General features: G+C 51.3%; 5 protein-coding genes across 5 annotated transcripts; 4 read left to right on the top strand and 1 right to left on the bottom strand.

Moving 5' to 3' along the window:
- Positions 1 to 297: 297 nt before the first annotated feature.
- Positions 298 to 2,226, top strand: LTR84_002373 (uncharacterized protein; the record flags this gene model as incomplete). Its single annotated transcript, XM_064845984.1, has 2 exons — positions 298 to 586; positions 647 to 2,226. The coding sequence occupies 2 exons, from the start codon at positions 298 to 300 to the stop codon at positions 2,224 to 2,226; spliced, it is 1,869 nt and encodes a 622-aa protein (XP_064706209.1).
- A 1,481-nt stretch (positions 2,227 to 3,707) lies between these two features.
- On the bottom strand, positions 3,708 to 4,897 carry CDC2 (Cell division control protein 2; the record flags this gene model as incomplete). The annotated part of the gene is made up of 4 exons (XM_064845983.1): positions 3,708 to 3,981; positions 4,078 to 4,241; positions 4,295 to 4,803; positions 4,861 to 4,897. The coding sequence occupies 4 exons, from the start codon at positions 4,895 to 4,897 to the stop codon at positions 3,708 to 3,710; spliced, it is 984 nt and encodes a 327-aa protein (XP_064706208.1).
- A 641-nt stretch (positions 4,898 to 5,538) lies between these two features.
- Positions 5,539 to 6,780, top strand: LTR84_002371 (uncharacterized protein; the record flags this gene model as incomplete). Its single annotated transcript, XM_064845982.1, has 1 exon — positions 5,539 to 6,780. The coding sequence occupies one exon, from the start codon at positions 5,539 to 5,541 to the stop codon at positions 6,778 to 6,780; it is 1,242 nt and encodes a 413-aa protein (XP_064706207.1).
- A 3,860-nt stretch (positions 6,781 to 10,640) lies between these two features.
- On the top strand, positions 10,641 to 12,508 carry LTR84_002370 (uncharacterized protein; the record flags this gene model as incomplete). Its single annotated transcript, XM_064845981.1, has 2 exons — positions 10,641 to 12,299; positions 12,356 to 12,508. The coding sequence occupies 2 exons, from the start codon at positions 10,641 to 10,643 to the stop codon at positions 12,506 to 12,508; spliced, it is 1,812 nt and encodes a 603-aa protein (XP_064706206.1).
- Positions 12,509 to 13,730: 1,222 nt separating this feature from the next.
- On the top strand, positions 13,731 to 17,313 carry LTR84_002369 (uncharacterized protein; the record flags this gene model as incomplete). Its single annotated transcript, XM_064845980.1, has 3 exons — positions 13,731 to 14,186; positions 14,243 to 14,429; positions 14,495 to 17,313. The coding sequence occupies 3 exons, from the start codon at positions 13,731 to 13,733 to the stop codon at positions 17,311 to 17,313; spliced, it is 3,462 nt and encodes a 1,153-aa protein (XP_064706205.1).
- Positions 17,314 to 17,411: the final 98 nt, after the last annotated feature.

Genomic DNA, 17,411 nt, shown 5'->3' with positions numbered 1-17,411 from the left:
TAACTTGACTCTCACTTCACGCCTACCTTGTCGCCAAGGCCTTGGGATACATCGCCGCTGCGACTCTCCTCGGTATCAATTGATAACGGGTTGAACGCTACCTTCCTGATTCGTGTGATTGCTCCGTTGATGTTCAGGTCTGGCTCACGAGCTCAATTGCTCAACTGATTGATTCATCGATGCCGATCCTACAGACAAATATATTGGGATCCTCATCACCCACTTGCGCTCCTAGTCTCCATCATCGATCATTCTTCACCTTGGTCTTCTTGCACAAACATCAAGCAATCTGCCAAGATGAGCGCTATTGCATCCAACGAAGCGCCAATCATTGCACAGGCCGCCGTGCCTGCTGCTCCCCTCGCTGGCACCATCGATGAGAAGCGTCTCGGACGAGGCTCTATTGATGGCGGCGTCCAAGAGGTTCCTCGCACCTCGGCCGATGATTTCGACGACGACACCGAAGTCACAGATGAAGAACTGCACACTCTTCGCCGAGTCTCCGGGAAGATCCCCTGGCCAGCCTTCACCGTTGCCTTTGTCGAGCTTTGTGAACGATTCTCATACTATGGCACCACCGTTGTCTGTAAGTCAAATACTCGCTTCTGTTCTGTACGACTTCAATTGCAGTGCTAACCATTCACAGTCGTCAATTTCATTCAACAGCCTCTCCCAGAGGGCTCATCGACTGGCGCAGGCTTCGACGGCCAATCTGGAGCCCTCGGAATGGGTCAACGAGCCTCTACTGGCCTCGTCACCTTTAATCAATTCTGGGCCTATGTGATGCCTCTGGTCGGTGCCTATGTCGCTGATGCCCACCTTGGTCGTTACAAAACCATTCATCTCGCCATCGTCTGTGCTATTGTCGGACACGTCATCTTGACCGCTTCGGCAGCTCCAAGTGTTATTAAGCACAATTCTGCAGCCTTGGGCACCTTCGCCGTCGGCTTGATCATTCTCGGAATTGGCACGGGTGGTTTCAAATCAAACATTTCTCCTCTACTGGCCGAGCAGCAAACCGAAACAAAAAAGAGAATCCAAACCCTCCCCTCTGGAGAACGCGTGATTGTGGATCCTATGGTCACCACATCCCGAATTTTCCTCTATTTCTACATGTGTATCAATATCGGTTCACTTGTCGGTCAGATCGGTATGGTCTACGCCGAGAAGTATGTTGGTTTCTGGCTTTCCTACATGCTTCCTACAGTCCTCTTCCTGGTCGCACCAGTGGTCCTCGCTGTCTGCAGGAAGCACTACGTTCTCACACCACCCACTGGATCGGTCTTCGCCAAGTTCTGGCACCTTTGGACATATGCCGCCAAAGGTCATTGGCACCTCAACCCCGTGGCGACCTACAAGAGTATGCACGCACCTGGTTTCTGGGATCGCGTCAAGCCATCCAATATTCCTGCTGCCCAAAGACCAGCATGGATGACCTTCGATGATGCCTGGGTCGATGAGGTCCGTCGTGGTCTCAAGGCTTGCGCTGTCTTCTTGTACCTCCCTCTTTACTGGCTCGCCTATGGACAGATGACCGGCAATTTGACCTCTCAAGCTGCTGTCATGCAACTCAATGGTGTTCCCAACGACATTATTCAAAATCTCAACCCAATTTCCATCATTATCTTCATCCCATTGATGGATTTTGTTATCTACCCAGCACTTCGCAAAGCTCACATCAACTTCACACCCATCAAACGTATTGCCGTCGGTTTCCTTCTCGCCAGTTTGGCCATGGTGTCTGCTTGCGTTATCCAAGTCTACATCTACAGACTCTCTGAATGCGGCACCCATGCCTCCGACTCCGATTGTGAGCCTGCAGATATCAACGTCTGGGTCCAGACCATCCCTTACGTTCTTATCGGTTTCTCCGAGATTTTCGCATCGATCACCTCACTAGAATACGCATTCACAAAGGCACCCTACAACATGCGAAGTTTCGTTATGGCGATCAACCTTTTGATGAACGCTTTCAGCAGCGCCATCGCACAGGCCCTCAACCCCCTCTCTGCCGACCCATTGCTCGTCTGGAACTACGGTATCGTCGCTGTTCTTGCTGGCATCGGCGGTATCGCCTTCTGGTTCAACTTCCGTTCTCTTGACAAGGAGGAAGACAAGTTGAACATGCTCCAGGTTTCGGCTTACACTGGCAAGAGGGGCAGCATCAGCGGGCCTTCTGTCCGGGAATCATTTGAGAACAAGGAGGTTGCTGGCACCACCGTCTAAACGTGTTTGCATCTGTTGGTGTAATGAAACACAGATGAGCCAGAGTAGGGGCATTTGAATTTACTGTTCCCCGGGTAGAGGAAGACGAAAAAAGGTGTTTGATGACTCTTGTCTCTTGATGACCACAGCTTCTCATCCCCCGCACTTTAATCATTGAGCGACTGACTCAGTCTGTATGTCTGCATGAGCACCTTATTATACCCCACTAGTCGAAACGAATGGATGGAATTACCTAGTATTTCAAGACACAGGTCGTTGACAAAAGAATGTTGCAGAGAACTTTATCTGATAACTTATTAAAGTAAATCAATTCCTGCTTATTGTTGAAACAAAAGCACCGATCCTTGTTTGTTTGTCCCCGAGTAGACGAACCGCAGTTGATTTCCCCCATTATGATATCGACGTCCACCCAGCCCGTACACTACTGGGCGTGTACCGTGGCATGACTTAGGTACCTATGATGTGCCTCGAGTACCATTGGCCCTAGAGTATCTCTCCCCCACAACTGCTCATATCTAGATACACATATAATCAACCCGTGGCGTCCGTTTACATGGCTTTTGTTGACGACACGCTCATTTCTCCCTCCCGACTCGCGTCAAGCCAAGCCAGGTAGGCACGGTAATGAAAATACCTTGGTAGTATGTATCTACGTAGGCTTCAGGGGATTCGCGTCTGGACTGCTTCCGCAAAGCCGGGCAGAGGAACGTACTGTAGGTAGGTAGGTGAACTAGTAGGACAGGGATGGAAGGGCCGAACGAATCACAAGAGGCAAGAGTTAAGTTCCCGGGCCTGACAACTTGACAAGGCACGCACAGAGCCCTCTCGAGAGACACGCGCGGGTGAAATGAATGGGGCGGATTGGATTCTGCAGATTCGATGCCGAGTTTGTTTTTCTGTTGACACTTTGGTAGGCATCATGTTGTGGTTTGCAGAGACGACAAAGAGCATTCATTACCAATTCCTTCGCCTGGGGAGGTTTTCTTCCCAGATCCGCTTGCTACGCGATAAACAGGGCGCGGATATACACTGAATCTCTATAAGCTGACACTTTTGGAAAAGGAAGGGGAGAAATGCAGTCTCGCCAGAACTTGAAAATCCCACCGGCCTCTCGTCCTTGAACAGGTTACAGGGGCAGCATTTCAGAGTGATTCAAGGCTGTTTTCTTCCGTGACCGGCTGAAATCTCTGAATGTCTTTAGTGGGAAGCATGACAGAGGGAAAGTCTGCTCGTCACAACGAACTCCCGTCCTCTATCACTTCTTCATCATGGAACAACGATCCACAATACCTACGCCGATTGTGACCTCCAACTCCCTCGAAAGACCTGAAAATCGTTGCCTCTTGGCCCCCCACCCAACAGGGCAAAATGAATCCCAATCCAATGCAACGCAAACCCGTTTGTCTCGTTTATCATTCCGAAAATTCCATGCATCAGACTACCATCCAGGATTGTCCTCATCGACCTCGAACAATTTGGTCTCAATGGTAGCCATTGGTTCTGGGAAGCCCGTTCGTTCGCTGCGAATAGGCGGCCGTGCCAGCGGCGAAATAAGGATGCGTGCATGCGGCTTTGGCTGATAGTCTGTGCGCGGGGTCGTACTCGAGGAGGGCGTCTAGAAGATCCAGGCCGGCAGGCTCGAGATTTGAAACAATTTTGCTGGTGGGTTCACGCCGCCACTTGGGGAAGGATGTCTTGAAGTCAGGGAATGTCGTCACACCTGGCCAAGTTGACTCGTCGGGTGTTCCGAGAATTCTGAGCTGCCGTTAGTGGATATTCGAGAAGAGACAGGTTACAAGAAAATGAAGTGGAAGTGATTAGAATAGAAGTTGGGAGAGTTAAGAGACATACTTGAAAATCTTGAAAATCTCGTCAATTTCCGAGTCACCAGGAAAGAGCGGTTTTCGAGTGCACATCTCAGCAAATATGGCTCCCACAGACCACATGTCGACGCCTGTGGAGTACTGTCGGCCGCCCAAAAGGATTTCTGGAGAACGGTACCATAGAGTAACCACCTAGGAAGCAAGTCAGTAAATAGTCAGAAGCAGATAAACAGGGAAATGCTTACCTCATGAGTGTAGGTACGCAGGGGGACACCAAATGCTCGTGCGAGACCGAAATCAGCCAATTTGAGGTTGCCTTCCTTGTCGATCAATAGATTCTGTGGCTTGAGATCTCGATGCAAGACACGATGACTATGACAGTATCGAACACCCTCGACGAGCTGTGCCATGAATTTCTTAACCATATCCTTGCCCAAGCCTAACCGCATATCCACTGAAGATCCTTCTGGAAGAGCTTTACCACGTCCACCATCTGAGACTGGAAGAGCTTCCATGTACTTCTTGAGATCAAGGTCAAGGAACTCCATGACAAGATATAATTTGTGACCATCAGCATGGACAATATTGAGCAATCGAACAATGTTTGGATCGGTCATCTCTTTGAGGAGGGAGATCTCTCGGATGGCCGTGCTAGGGACACCTTCATCTTCGGCTTCCAGACGGATCTTCTTCAAGGCTACGATTCGGCCGCCGTTGGACAGATCTCGGGCCTTGTAGACAACACCGTACGTACCTATCCAATAGTCAGGGGGAGGATGCAGAATGTGGGAGCGAGGCGGGGTCTACGAACCTTCTCCAATCTTCTCAATCTTCTGGTAATTTTCCATCGTGAGAATATGCTATTCAGTCGAACTTGGCATGTGGTTTGTTCTGGCTAGTGAAGAGAAAGTGGCAAGGAAAAGCAGGATCGTGTTTTGATCGGCCAGAGACAGCAGCAGTAGAAATGCGGATTTTGGGGGTAGAGAGGCCAGAAATCCACGTATTGTTGACTCCGTGACTAAGAGTTTCAGTGGTTGAAAGGACGAATTGATGTCTTTCACATGGACTGGCCTACGAATTTGTTGTGTCGGGCTGCAGTTGAGGTTGATCTGAGGTTGCTGTGACGGTAATTGCGGCTGCGGTGTGTTTACTACAAGATTGAATTGGGGCTTTTGTTTGGCCAATTCGACGCGTTACATTCAATGCGCTGCGGGTGCAGATTCGGTGGGGGGAAATCGCGAATACGGTGGACTACTGGACCTCTATCGTGCTCACACGGTGGAATCTTCATGCTCCGAACCGCCACTAATTTTCCCACTGCAGCGGGGTGCCGATTGAATATCCAAGACCAGAGACTGACTCACAATTCAATATAACAATAAACCTCTACCAACCGCATTCGAAGCCTCCCTGCTACCTTTGTCCCTCGAATCTCCACCTCAGCCTGGTGTCAGCGACTTTGTTCCAGTTTTCCCTGCGTACAGCAAGCATGGCGGATAGAGAGCTTCAACCAGAAGAGAAACTGGCCCTGATCAAAACACAATTGTCAGAGGTCCTTCACCAGGACATCCTCGAAGATGTCATTATCAAGCAAAAGAGACCCTTGGTCATTTACTGGGGAACGGCGACAACAGGGAGACCGCACTGTGGCTACTTTGTCCCCATGATGAAAATTGCCCACTTCTTGCGTGCTGGTTGCCTTGTCAAAATCCTCCTGGCTGATATCCACGGCTTCCTCGACAACCTCAAGGCCCCTATTGAGCTCGTCAAATTCCGTGCAGAGTATTACAAATTCATCATTTCTTCACTACTCAAAACTGTCGGCGTCAGCCTTGAGAAACTCGAATTCGTCCTTGGCTCCTCCTACCAGTTGAGCGCAGACTACACTATGGACATCTTCAGATTGAGCAGTGTTGTTACCGAACACGATGCTAAGAAAGCTGGTGCCGAGGTGGTCAAGCAGGTAGACAATGCGCCTTTGTCAGGCCTCATCTATCCTCTGATGCAAGCTCTGGACGAACAGCACCTTGGTGTTGATGCCCAATTCGGAGGTGTCGACCAGCGGAAGATCTTTGCTCTCGCACAAGAAGTCCTGCCCAAGGTCGGATACAAGGAACGAGCCCACCTCATGAACCCTATGGTACCGGGCCTTGCCGGAGGAAAGATGTCTGCGTCAGACCCGGACTCCAAAATTGACATTCTCGATACTGCAGATGCAGTGAGGAAGAAGCTGAGAAAGGCATATGCAGCAACCGGTGAGGTTGAAGGAAATGGTATCATCTCTTTTGTGGAGTATGTTTTGCTTCCCATCAGTAGTCTACGTGATCCCCAAGGTAAAGGCACCTTTGTTTGCAACAAGAGAGAAGGCGAAGGTGAACCCCTGATCTATCACGACATTGAGGCTCTGAAAGCGGACTATCTCGCGGACAAATTGACACCACAACTGCTCAAGGCTGGTGCCACTGAGGCATTGGTGGAATTGCTCGCTCCGATTCAAGCAGAATTCCAGGCATCTTCTGAATGGCAAGCTATTGAGAAGAAGGCTTACCCACCTGCAGAACCTGCGAAAAAGGAGAAGAAAAAGAAAGACAAAGGGTCCAAATATCCTGGAGCTGGTAACGTCCAGGCTACTCCGGATGGATCTGTCGAAGGCAAGGGCAAGGAGGAGGTGGAGGTTAGTAAATCTGCGGGTGAAGCCTTGTCACAGCTGAATATCAACGGCGCATCTTGAACAAGTAACCTGGACAAATTGGATGCTCGGCAACCGCGCTTGCGACACACAGCTAGATGCAGAGCGGATGCTCCGATCCTTGAATAGAAGCGAGGGTTCGGGGATGCTACCTCAGGAGAATTGCGATCCGTACTCCAGACAGGGGACTTCTACTCCATCTCGCTTGACAGCTTCCAGAGGACTTCCAGAAGCTTTTTCTCCTGATGATCAGTGTGGTGTTCTGAAAGTAGTGGGCGTCCCACTCCTATTCTGAGCATGCTTGAAAGGCCATGTGGAGCCAGTCAGGATTTTCAAGCGGTTCTTACATCAAAAGAGACGATGTAGACTGGCACCAGCGAGCTTGGTGTCGCATGGGATCAGGCAACCCTGCGAGGCGAGACTCTAGAGTACTGGAGAAATTAACCATGAATCCTGAGCCAGTAGTAATGAAGAAATGATTGACGGTGTCCGAAAGCACTCGAGCCACGGAGGAATTCTATGTTGCAGGCCAAAAAAGGCCGGCCATAGTCAGTTAGAATCTCTTGCTGGCAACGTGACAATAATGAACCACATGTATCCGCAAGTGGATTCTAGACTTCTCCATCATGCGTCTGGGGCTTTAACAGTACTTGCTCCATAATAGCACCAGTGGTGGTGGTGGTTGTTCGACAGCCTCGTTAGACTGCGTTATCTGGGGCACAGGAGAAGTGGGCGTTACATTTCGGCGGATTTCTCGGGCTTATTTTGAGTGGATGATTGTTCTTCCCGTCCCGGTGGGAGCTAAGAAGCCTCGGTATTTTTGGTGTGCTCAGTGTCAGAGTCACTAGGTACCTACGAGTAGGTACGGGGACTACTCAGATTACTCCGAGCTTTCTATCGACTGGGATCATGGATGCTCTCCAGTTTCCACCAACGGCACTCCGCAAACCGGGTGGGTTTCCATGCTTGTGCTTGTGCTTGTGCATGACCTCGGCCACAAATTTCTTTCGCGGGCACCCATGATTCTGGGTCGACTGGCATCGTGCATCAAGGTTGTATGTGGAAACTTGTCATGTGTTGGCTTGCACGCCACTGTCCACTAGGTGTCATCGGTAAGAAGATTGTTTCAGACTCACACGCACACTCCATCTCTTCTAAGGGTCTAAAAAAACCAAGTTCTCGCTATCGGTTGCAAGAGAAGGACCAGTGGGTGCATTCACCCAGCTAGTCACTCGATGCTGATTTCTGCAGAGGAGCCTTGCAGGCCAATTACGCTCGATGTCGCGTGCGAGAGACCGTAAATCCACGGGCGCGCCGTAGCCATCGCAAACCGTCCTTCTGGATACAAAAGACATAAGGAACAACGTCGCGACGGCCTACCAGGCACAGTAAGGTAAGCGAGACAGAAGGATCTTACCCCATGCTTAGTCGTAGGACTGCATGCATCCGGTGAGATCTTCAGACATGCCCAAACACCAGGGGTGGTGAGGACTCAGGACGATGTCACCATTTAATGCCTTGGCATCGACAGAAGTGAAGCAAATGATGATATGAAGCAACTCGTCTTGTGGTATCTAAGCTAGTAGGCTATGTCTGTGAATCTGTGAACGTACGAGGTACCTCAGCTGGCTATGATCAATCCTTGGCGTTCGAGTCTGTATTGTGAAGTCGTGCCTCGGCAGTCTCCAATTCACGAAAACAGATGAAGTTTGCTTCAAGGAGTACGTCTTTACTCACGAATAGGTATATGTTTGGGGAGATTCAGTCCCTGACCCGATCGCCAAAGAGCACAGTTGTGAGGTATCGCCAGCGATTCCCCAATGTCATCATGGACCTGAAGTCCGACGGGCAATCAGATCCCTACCTTGTACTAGCAACCCACCTTCTGCAGAGTATGATTTAGCGTGAGCGGGAGAAGGTTGGCTAACTCGATGGGTATAACGGTATCGATCAGCCACCTACTCGTAGGTACCTCGTACCAATTGGTGAGACTGGCTGAAGGGCTGCGACCACTTCTGCGATGGAGCTAAGTCGGAAGGACTACGGAGTACTCAGTAGTCACACACTAAAGAGACACAACCTGCATTTCCGTACCAGCGACGTCACCGAGGCAATGACGTTTTCGCCCATCAGCATGGAATAACGAGTGCCGGGCTTTTGGAGTTTTGTACAGTAGGAAGGGTTCGAAAGCCGTCGAACCGAGTGTAGATCTATCTACAGGTATCGATGGCTCCTGGAATGGGAGGATTATCTCAGGGGGATATGAAGAGACAACGTTCAGCGAAACAGATTGATTCTCGACATGAAGGTTCGATGTAAATCTCAATACTCCATATATCAGAGCTCAAAGGAAAACCTTAAGCACGAACCCCACTGGCACTCGAGGCTGAATCTGGGGCCAGGGCAACACCAGACACCTGAGGCAGCGATCCCTGGCGCGTCTGCCACCTGCCGTCAGTGTCGCATGCAGTGGAATTCAGCAAGCGAGTGATTCCATTCTCGTGTACGTCAAAACATCTGGAGCGAGAGTAACCTTGTCGACCAGTAGTCCAAGAGCTGAAAGGGATGATCTGAGTAATCTGGACAGCTATGCCACAAAAAGCCTAACCAAGACGACAATGGCTATTTGGCCGGTGGGTAGGTGGCATGACGACCCAGATTGCGTGTCGAATCAAGCATCAACTTTGTCTTGACTTTTGGCTTCTTCTCATAAGCTTGGGCAAGCAAAGATCATCTGGGCGACCCCCATCCAAGCTCGGATGTCAAATTGAAAATCGCCTTGAAGGCTCCCAAGAGAGGAGTGAAGCTTGGAAGCTTGGAAGCAGCCGAGAAGCCGGGGGCTGTTTTCTCATGGTCCACGGTCCATGGTCACTGGCATGGAACACCTTCCAAGTAGTTTGGCCGGGTGTCCACTCCATGTCCATTGCCATCCACTGGAATCCTTCGTAACCATGACGAGGGACAGCGGTTGTGGAGTCGATCTGGCTTTTCACCGAGACTGTCAAGAAGAAGACTCGAGTGTCAAGACTCCAGAGTGCGGGGTTACGGACGTCAAATGCAGCTAGTGATTAATGATCCTAAGCTTCAAACTCTCGATGGCATCCATGATCCTTGGTCTCCCTCTCATCTTTTCTATCCACTAATTCACCGCAAATCCCACAGCCTGCCCTCACTTCTCTTCCAAATGTGGAAGGTTAACACATGGGAAGCGAGGCTCTCCATCGACCAGCTCCACTTATCTCGCTGTTATTGCTCTGTGCCAGCTCTTGACAGCCACTGTAATTCAATCTGACCAACGGCATTGCTCGTTTGCTTTTGCTTCGACTTGCTTTCAACGCTTAAGGAAGGCTTTTGCGGTCCCCCAAGCATCGTCGAGCCCCCTCCATCTGGTGCGCCGGCTTCTTTGCGACCCTGAGTAACACCTGACCTCCTCGCAACTCGCCTGGTCTTGCTTCCCCAGCCAATTGATGCGCGACAATATAGTTTGAGCGACCCTTGACGATGGTCACTCGAATACCTGATCCGGCCTTTTCACTGGGGTCGACCTGCGGATCTAATTTTCAGTGGCTTCTCCAAATCGACCGAATGACTTTACACCTCTTTTCGATAGGCCCGAATACTCTGGATGGCCGTGCATGTTGTTGTCTTGCCCTTCCCTTTTGGTGACACCTCGTACTCGAATCATGCGTCATTCAAGCTGGCAAGAGCGAGGGGAACTCGCGCCACGAAATCCATATATCTAAGGCCGCTGCTGTGCACCCTGTTCACAACTTTCTCTCCACAGACCAAAAGCATCTGGCTCTCTCTCTACTGTCAGCTTTTCTCCAGGATCTTTTAATCATCTGGACCTCGGGTGATATCTTGAATCCGCCTGTCTTTGAATACCTGACCACTCTCTCACCATGAGCTTCGCTCACGACGAAGAAAGCGGCCCTGGCGGTCGCACTGGCCGCCATGGCAGTGTCTCCGTCTACGCCACCAACATGGGCGCCCCTACTTATGACGCCGGTCGCAGACGATCCTCCATTGTCCCTGCCGGCGTTGTTGGAGCCACCCAGGGTGAGGCTGTCTTCAACCAAAAGGATGAGACCTTCCGAAAGATGTCGGTTGCTGTCCCTAATTTGGCTGAGCTCTCTGCGGATGCCAAAGCGGCAGCAGATCTTGAGACTAGCATGGGTTTCCGCGAGGGCTGCAAGTTGTACCCAAAGGCCATCATGTTCTCCTTCTGTCTCTCCTTGGCTGTGATCATGGAGGGTTATGACACCTACCTTCTCGGAAATTTCTTCGGCAACCAGTCCTTCGCCAGAAAGTTCGGTGGCCCTGGACCCATCAAAGATGGCGTTCAGACATACGAAGTCAGTCCAACATGGCAGACTGCCCTTGGTAACGGTACCGCGGCTGCTCAAATTATCGGTCTCTTCTTGAACGGCATCATTTCCGAGCGCATTGGATACCGCTGGACTATGATTGGTGCTCTCCTCTTTATCACTGGCACCATCTTCATCACATTCTTCGCCGTAAACGTCCACATGTTGCTTGCAGGCTACGTCCTCTCTGGTCTTCCATGGGGTGTTTTCCAGACCCTTACAACCACCTATGCCGCTGAGGTGACTCCCGTACCTCTCCGACCATATCTTACTACTTATGTCAACCTCTGCTGGGTTATTGGCCAGCTCCTCGCTGCCGGTATTCTCAAGGGCTTCGTCAATGTCACCGACGAGTGGGCATATCGTATCCCTTATGCCATCCAATGGATCTGGCCACTCCCAATCGCTCTGACCGCATTCTTGGCTCCAGAGTCACCGTGGTGGTTGGTCCGCCATGGCAAGCTCGATCAAGCTCGCGCAGCACTTCTCAAGCTTACCTCCAAGAAAAACACCCGATTCAACGTTGAGGATACATTGGCTATGATGATTCACACCAACGAGCTCGAAATCCAGCAAACCGCTGGTACTAGCTATCTTGACTGCTTCAAGGGAGTCGATCTCCGACGAACCGAGGTTACCTGCATGACATGGCTCATTCAACAGACTTCTGGCTCTCCTATGATCGGTTGGGGTACTTACTTCATGATTCAAGCCGGTCTTGACGATAATGACGCCTATTCCCTTGGTGTCGGTCAGAGTGCTATGGGTTTCATGGGCACCGTCCTTTCCTGGTTCTTGATGCCCCACTTTGGTCGCCGCACTCTTTACATCTGGGGCCAAGTCGGTATGTTTATTATCTTGATGATTATTGGCGGTCTCGGAGTTCCTGGTCTCTCTACTTCAGTCGGCTGGGCATCCGGTGCTTTGATCCTGATCTTGACATTCGTCTACGATTTCACCGTCGGACCCGTCTGCTACTCTTTGGTCGCTGAGCTTCCATCCACCCGTCTGAGAATCAAGACTGTCGTACTCTCGCGAAACGTGTACAACGTCATGGGAATAGTCATTGGAACTCTTCAACCTCGCATGATGAACCCCACTGCCTGGAATTGGCGTGGAAAGACCTGCTTCTTCTGGGGTGGTCTCAATCTGCTTGGATTGATCTGGACTTATTTCCGTCTCCCTGAACCAAAGGTAAGCCACTCAACATATGCTCTCTCTACGAAACCATTTACTAATTATGTCTCCAGGGTCTCACCTATGCCGAGCTCGATGTTCTGTTCGAGAACAAGGTTTCTGCACGCAAATTCAAGTCGGTTAAAGTTGATCCATACAGATCCGATAACTTGGTCATCATCCCCGATGAGGACGTCAGCTCTCACGAGAAGAAGAATGGTTTCTAAACAATTTTCTGAAGAGATGGTCATCTTGAGAAGATGTTTCTCTACCAAAGTCTTCGTTACTTGAACAACCCTGTATCTATTGATATTGTTGGGCTCGATCATCATCTACGTCCTGCAATAGGCTGTACTAGCAATTAGTATCTACCTAATTCAAATCGTCTACATATCTACATTACAGTTCTGCTCATCCCCCTTGCGCAGTCACTTCATCTTACCACTACTTTAGCACATACATCGACATTCTGATAAATCCTTTCGCCGCGGATGATTGACAATCTTTAGTCCATTGGCAGAATGGTTTTCCATCATCATTTAGACCTCATTGAATACCCTACTTCGGTCGGCACTGAATTAATGGAGCAAAAGGGTTTTAGTTTTGATAGGTTCTTTCGCGCCGAGGATCGCGATGCTCATGTATCTCGATCTTTGTCGCCTTGTTGCCTGACCCAAATCCTCGATTTCTGCTGCGGCGAGGCCCACCGGCATCCGCATTCTACTGTTTTGCAGAAGAAATATTATTTTCCCTCTTCCCATCATGCGCGTCGTAAATAATGTATGTACGCCTGACCGTTCCCAGGTGATGCTTAGGGACGAAGGAAATCACCAAAACCACCGCTGCTCACGCGCAATGGCAATCCCCAAGTTTCCTCAGCCGCACATTCAATGCAGCCGAGAAAGACCGGCGCCATGCCTGAGAGCCGCTAGCCATTCGTTGTTCAATACAGGGGTGTTCACGGACAAGCTTTCCTGTAGATTTCTCTCGTGTCACTGTTGTGACTGGTTGATTTCTTCACCCTCGTTTTACCCAGCGTTTGCCAACTAAGTAGGCAGGCAGGCAGGCAGGCAGGCACACCGGTTCGGGCCTGAACCAGCGTGGCAGACTGTCGCTCTCCAGCCTCAACATCAGCCTTGTTTCTCTTCGAAGCAGCTTCTTGCTTTCTTCAACTCTTTGTTTTAATTCAAAAGACTCAATTTCAATTCTGGAGCTCCTTTACGCTAGCAGTGCACATTAGATACCGGGCTTGTTCTGGCGCCGCGACGTAGTGTAACTTTGCAAGAAACACGAGTGTCTCTGTGACACCAAACCGTTTGTTCAGCCTGACACTGGGGCTTGTTGTCCTTCCGAGCTGCACCATCTCAACAGGGCTTTATTATCTTCCAATACCACATTGATCGCCTTACATTCCTTCTATCGGAGCTCTACGCGAGCGGAGCACCAATAATGAACGACGATCGCAGAGACAACATTGGTGGAGGACGATACTACGGGCTAGCAGCCGACGGGCTACCACCACCAGCTCCGCCCAAGATTCGCCGTAAGCCTCGTCGACAAACACCCCAGGCCGCGGTCGACCAGTTCTGGGACCGTCTGAACTCCCGCTATCCAGGCAAAGTATTCACACTCCTGCCCAATAACCCTTATGCACGCAAGAAGGCCCAAAAGACTCCCCACGGCACAGTCACAGGGCAACGCGCGGCCCGGTCGTACGAAGAGGCTAGAGCCGAATGTGAACGCGACGTCGACAGGATCATCAAGGAGTGTCAGCGATTGAACCAGAAGTACCGCGACCAGCACTTCGACATTGAATGGGATCTCAAGTCTGGCCAGAGGAATTGTCTTGATGGCTTGAGTAATCTGGGAGATACGATGAAGCCGAAAGGTGTCAAGCGTGTGACTGTAAGTGAAAGGGAGACTCGGCTCGATGGCGGTATCAGGTGCTCACTCGTGGGTAGGACATCTTTGAGAAACCCCAGTTTTACATCAATGGTCCTACTGCAGGTGATGTCAGACAGGGCCGCGATGGGGATTGCTATCTGATGGCAGCTCTCTGTGGCCTGGGAAATATGAAAGGCCTGATTGATAAAGTCTGCGTCAAGCATGACCAGAATATCGGCGTCTATGGCTTTGTATTCTTTCGAGGTGAGCTTCGACTGGAACCCCTGGAGTATGAACAGAATCTAACTCGTCGCCCGCGTGTGGCGCAGATGGTGAATGGCAGCACACCATAACGGATGACAAACTATATCTCCGTGCGCCGGACTATGCCGAAGCCCAGGACGAGCGAATCGTCTGGGATGACATCAATCGTGTAGACTCGGAAGCGGAATATCGAAAGGCACACCAGACCGGATCTCGTGCTTTGTACTTTGCACAATGCAGCGACGAGAATGAGACATGGTTACCACTGCTCGAAAAGGCCTACGCCAAAGCCCATGGTGATTTTGCTTCCATCGACGGAGGGTTTACCGGTGAAGCCATCGAAGATCTGACGGGCGGTGTCACGACGGAGATCTACAGCACCGACATCCTGGACAAGCAAGCCTTCTGGGACAATGAGCTGATGCAGGTCGGTAAACAGTTCCTCTTTGGCTGTGCGACGGGCTTCTATTCGAACTGGCTTGACACGAGTAACGAACCGCGAGAGCGTGATGGCATTGCCGAAGGTCATGCGTATAGTATCATGGATGCGAGAGAAATCAACGGGCACAAATTACTCAAAGTTCGTAACCCGTGGGGTCGAAAGGAGTGGACTGGGAAGTGGAGCGACGGCAGTTCTGAATGGACTGCCGAATGGATGCAGTTGCTGGATCACAAGTTCGGTAACGACGGCATTTTCTGGATCAGTTACGAGGATCTATTGAAGAATTATCAGCATTTCGACCGTACGCGAATCTTTGGCTCGGAGTGGAATGTCACGCAATGCTGGACCAACGTCAACGTGTCATGGGCCGCAGAATATCACAGCACCAAGTTCTCCATCACATTGGCGGAGAAGACAAGGGTGGTGATTGTCCTTGCACAGCTCGATGACACATATTTCAATGGGTTGGAAGGTGGTTACGGATATGATTTGCAGTTCCGCCTTGAATCAGATGCGAAGGAGGATGAGAACGATTACATCGTCCGGTCAAATGGCAACTACGCAATGGCTCGATCAGTCAGTACAGACATCGAACTTGAGGCAGGTACATATTCTGTCCTCATGAAAATCACCGCCACGAGAAATCCCGACAAAGATCATCTGGAAGATGTCGTTCCCATGTATGTGGCCACTAGACGCGAGAAGCTCATACAAATGGGACTGTCCTATGACCTTGCCCACGCGAAAGGTGTCATCGTCGAAACACAAGCAGAGAGGCAACAGCGAAAGGCAAAAGACAAGATCAGAAAAGCCAAAGAACGCGAGAAACTGAAAGAAAAGATGAAGACGGATGCTCTGAAGCATTGGAAAAAGGGCAAAGAGAGACACGCGAGGGACAAGCAGAGGTTGCAGCGAAAAGACCGTTCGCAAGCTGCTCGTCATGGGGCACCTTTTGTCAACGGGAATTTGCGAAGAGGACAGCACGATGATCGGCCCACGAACGGCACAACACGCAATGGTTCGTTGGATGTGCAGAACTCAGACAGTCCGAAGCAGGAGAAGGAGGACCGGGACGGACTGGACCAAGACATGCGAGTTCTCAGAATCAAGTCGTTCAGTGGGGAGGACATCATCGTCCAACGGAAGCAGAAAGCTGAAGACGCCGAGAAGTCTGGAGACAAGCTTGTGGGAACTTCTGTCGCGCAGCCAGCACCGAAAGTTCTTGAAGGCACCCCTGCTGAAAGTATTGTCGAGCCTTTGGAAGAAGTCGTCAAGAAGGCAGATGCAGAGACGACAGCGAAGACGGAAACAGCACAACCCGACACAGTAGAACACACCAAGGACACCAAATCACCAGGTCAAGAGCAACCCAGTGACGAAACACCGCCCACCCCTATCGTACAAATCAATGGCATCGATGCAGTTACGGACGTTCGACCACTGCCCAACTTCCCACCCCTATCTCAACCTGAGGACCACCTGCCAGCCACACCGGGCACCAACGAGGAGAAGACCAAAGAGTCCGAAGTGACTCAGAGAAGCGATACACTCGACACAAGGACAGCCACAGTAGGAGCCAACTCCGGCACCGAACCTAACGACACCACCACTCAAGACCTGCCCGGCACCATCAATAACGACCACACGCACGTTCCCAACGACCCCGAAGTCTCCGACGCAGACTCCTTCCCGTCATTCGACTGGAACACGGACATCGACATGCCGTCGGAATCCGACTCGTCGTCCTCGACATCCTCAGTGGACGCACGCACGCGCCTGCACCGCCGCCGCCGCTACGCACAACACGGACGACGCGGCCCCGGCCGCGGCGGGCCCATGCGCCCGCCCATCAACAGCGGCCTGGACAGCCCGCCACCGGGGCTGATCGAGGTCGAGCACCGGGCGGACGGCCTCAGAGGGGCGGCGGGAGGCGGCGACGACGACGGGCCCGACGAGCCCTGGAACGCCGTCTGCGTCGTCGGCCTGCGCGTGTACTCGACGCTCGGCGGCGACGGCGTCAAGCTGAGGGTCGTCAGGCCCAAGAATGCGCTTTTTGATGATGGCACCACCGCGCCGAGCGATGTTGATGTCGACGATGGTGGCGATGAGGACGAGATCGACGGCGCGCATCAGAATCTCCTCACGCTACCGAATGGAGCGAAGAAGGTCGTCGTGGAGAGGGACGCTACGGCGCTCGAGGACTCGGTCATCCTAGACCCCGACGATATGGCCCGTGGTGCGGTAGCTGTCATTCCTGAAGCGACAGCGTATTCTCAGAGTGAGGCTCAAGCTGGTGCGACGGGGAGCTTGAAGCTGGCACGTGGAATGGCGAGGCCTCCTGCTTCTGGGACGGGGTTTAAGACTAACACTGCACCTTTCAGTCCGTCTGGCGGCAAAGGCAATGGCAATGGGCTAAGGAAGGGTCAGAGGAGACGGCTCTAGTTTGGTAAATACTTGAATTGTGCTTTGGGTTGGAAATTTTGGCAGATTCTATGGTGTCTAGCACGGTGTCTATTGGGTTTGGGACCATCTACGAATTG

The sequence above is a fragment of the Exophiala bonariae genome (assembly GCF_035927105.1).
Source record: "Exophiala bonariae strain CCFEE 5792 chromosome Unknown scaffold_13, whole genome shotgun sequence".
In the NCBI taxonomy this organism is placed as follows: Eukaryota; Fungi; Ascomycota; class Eurotiomycetes; order Chaetothyriales; family Herpotrichiellaceae; genus Exophiala; species Exophiala bonariae.
Note: the sequence above shows the minus strand (reverse complement) of the source record. Positions and strands in the feature narration are given on the sequence as shown.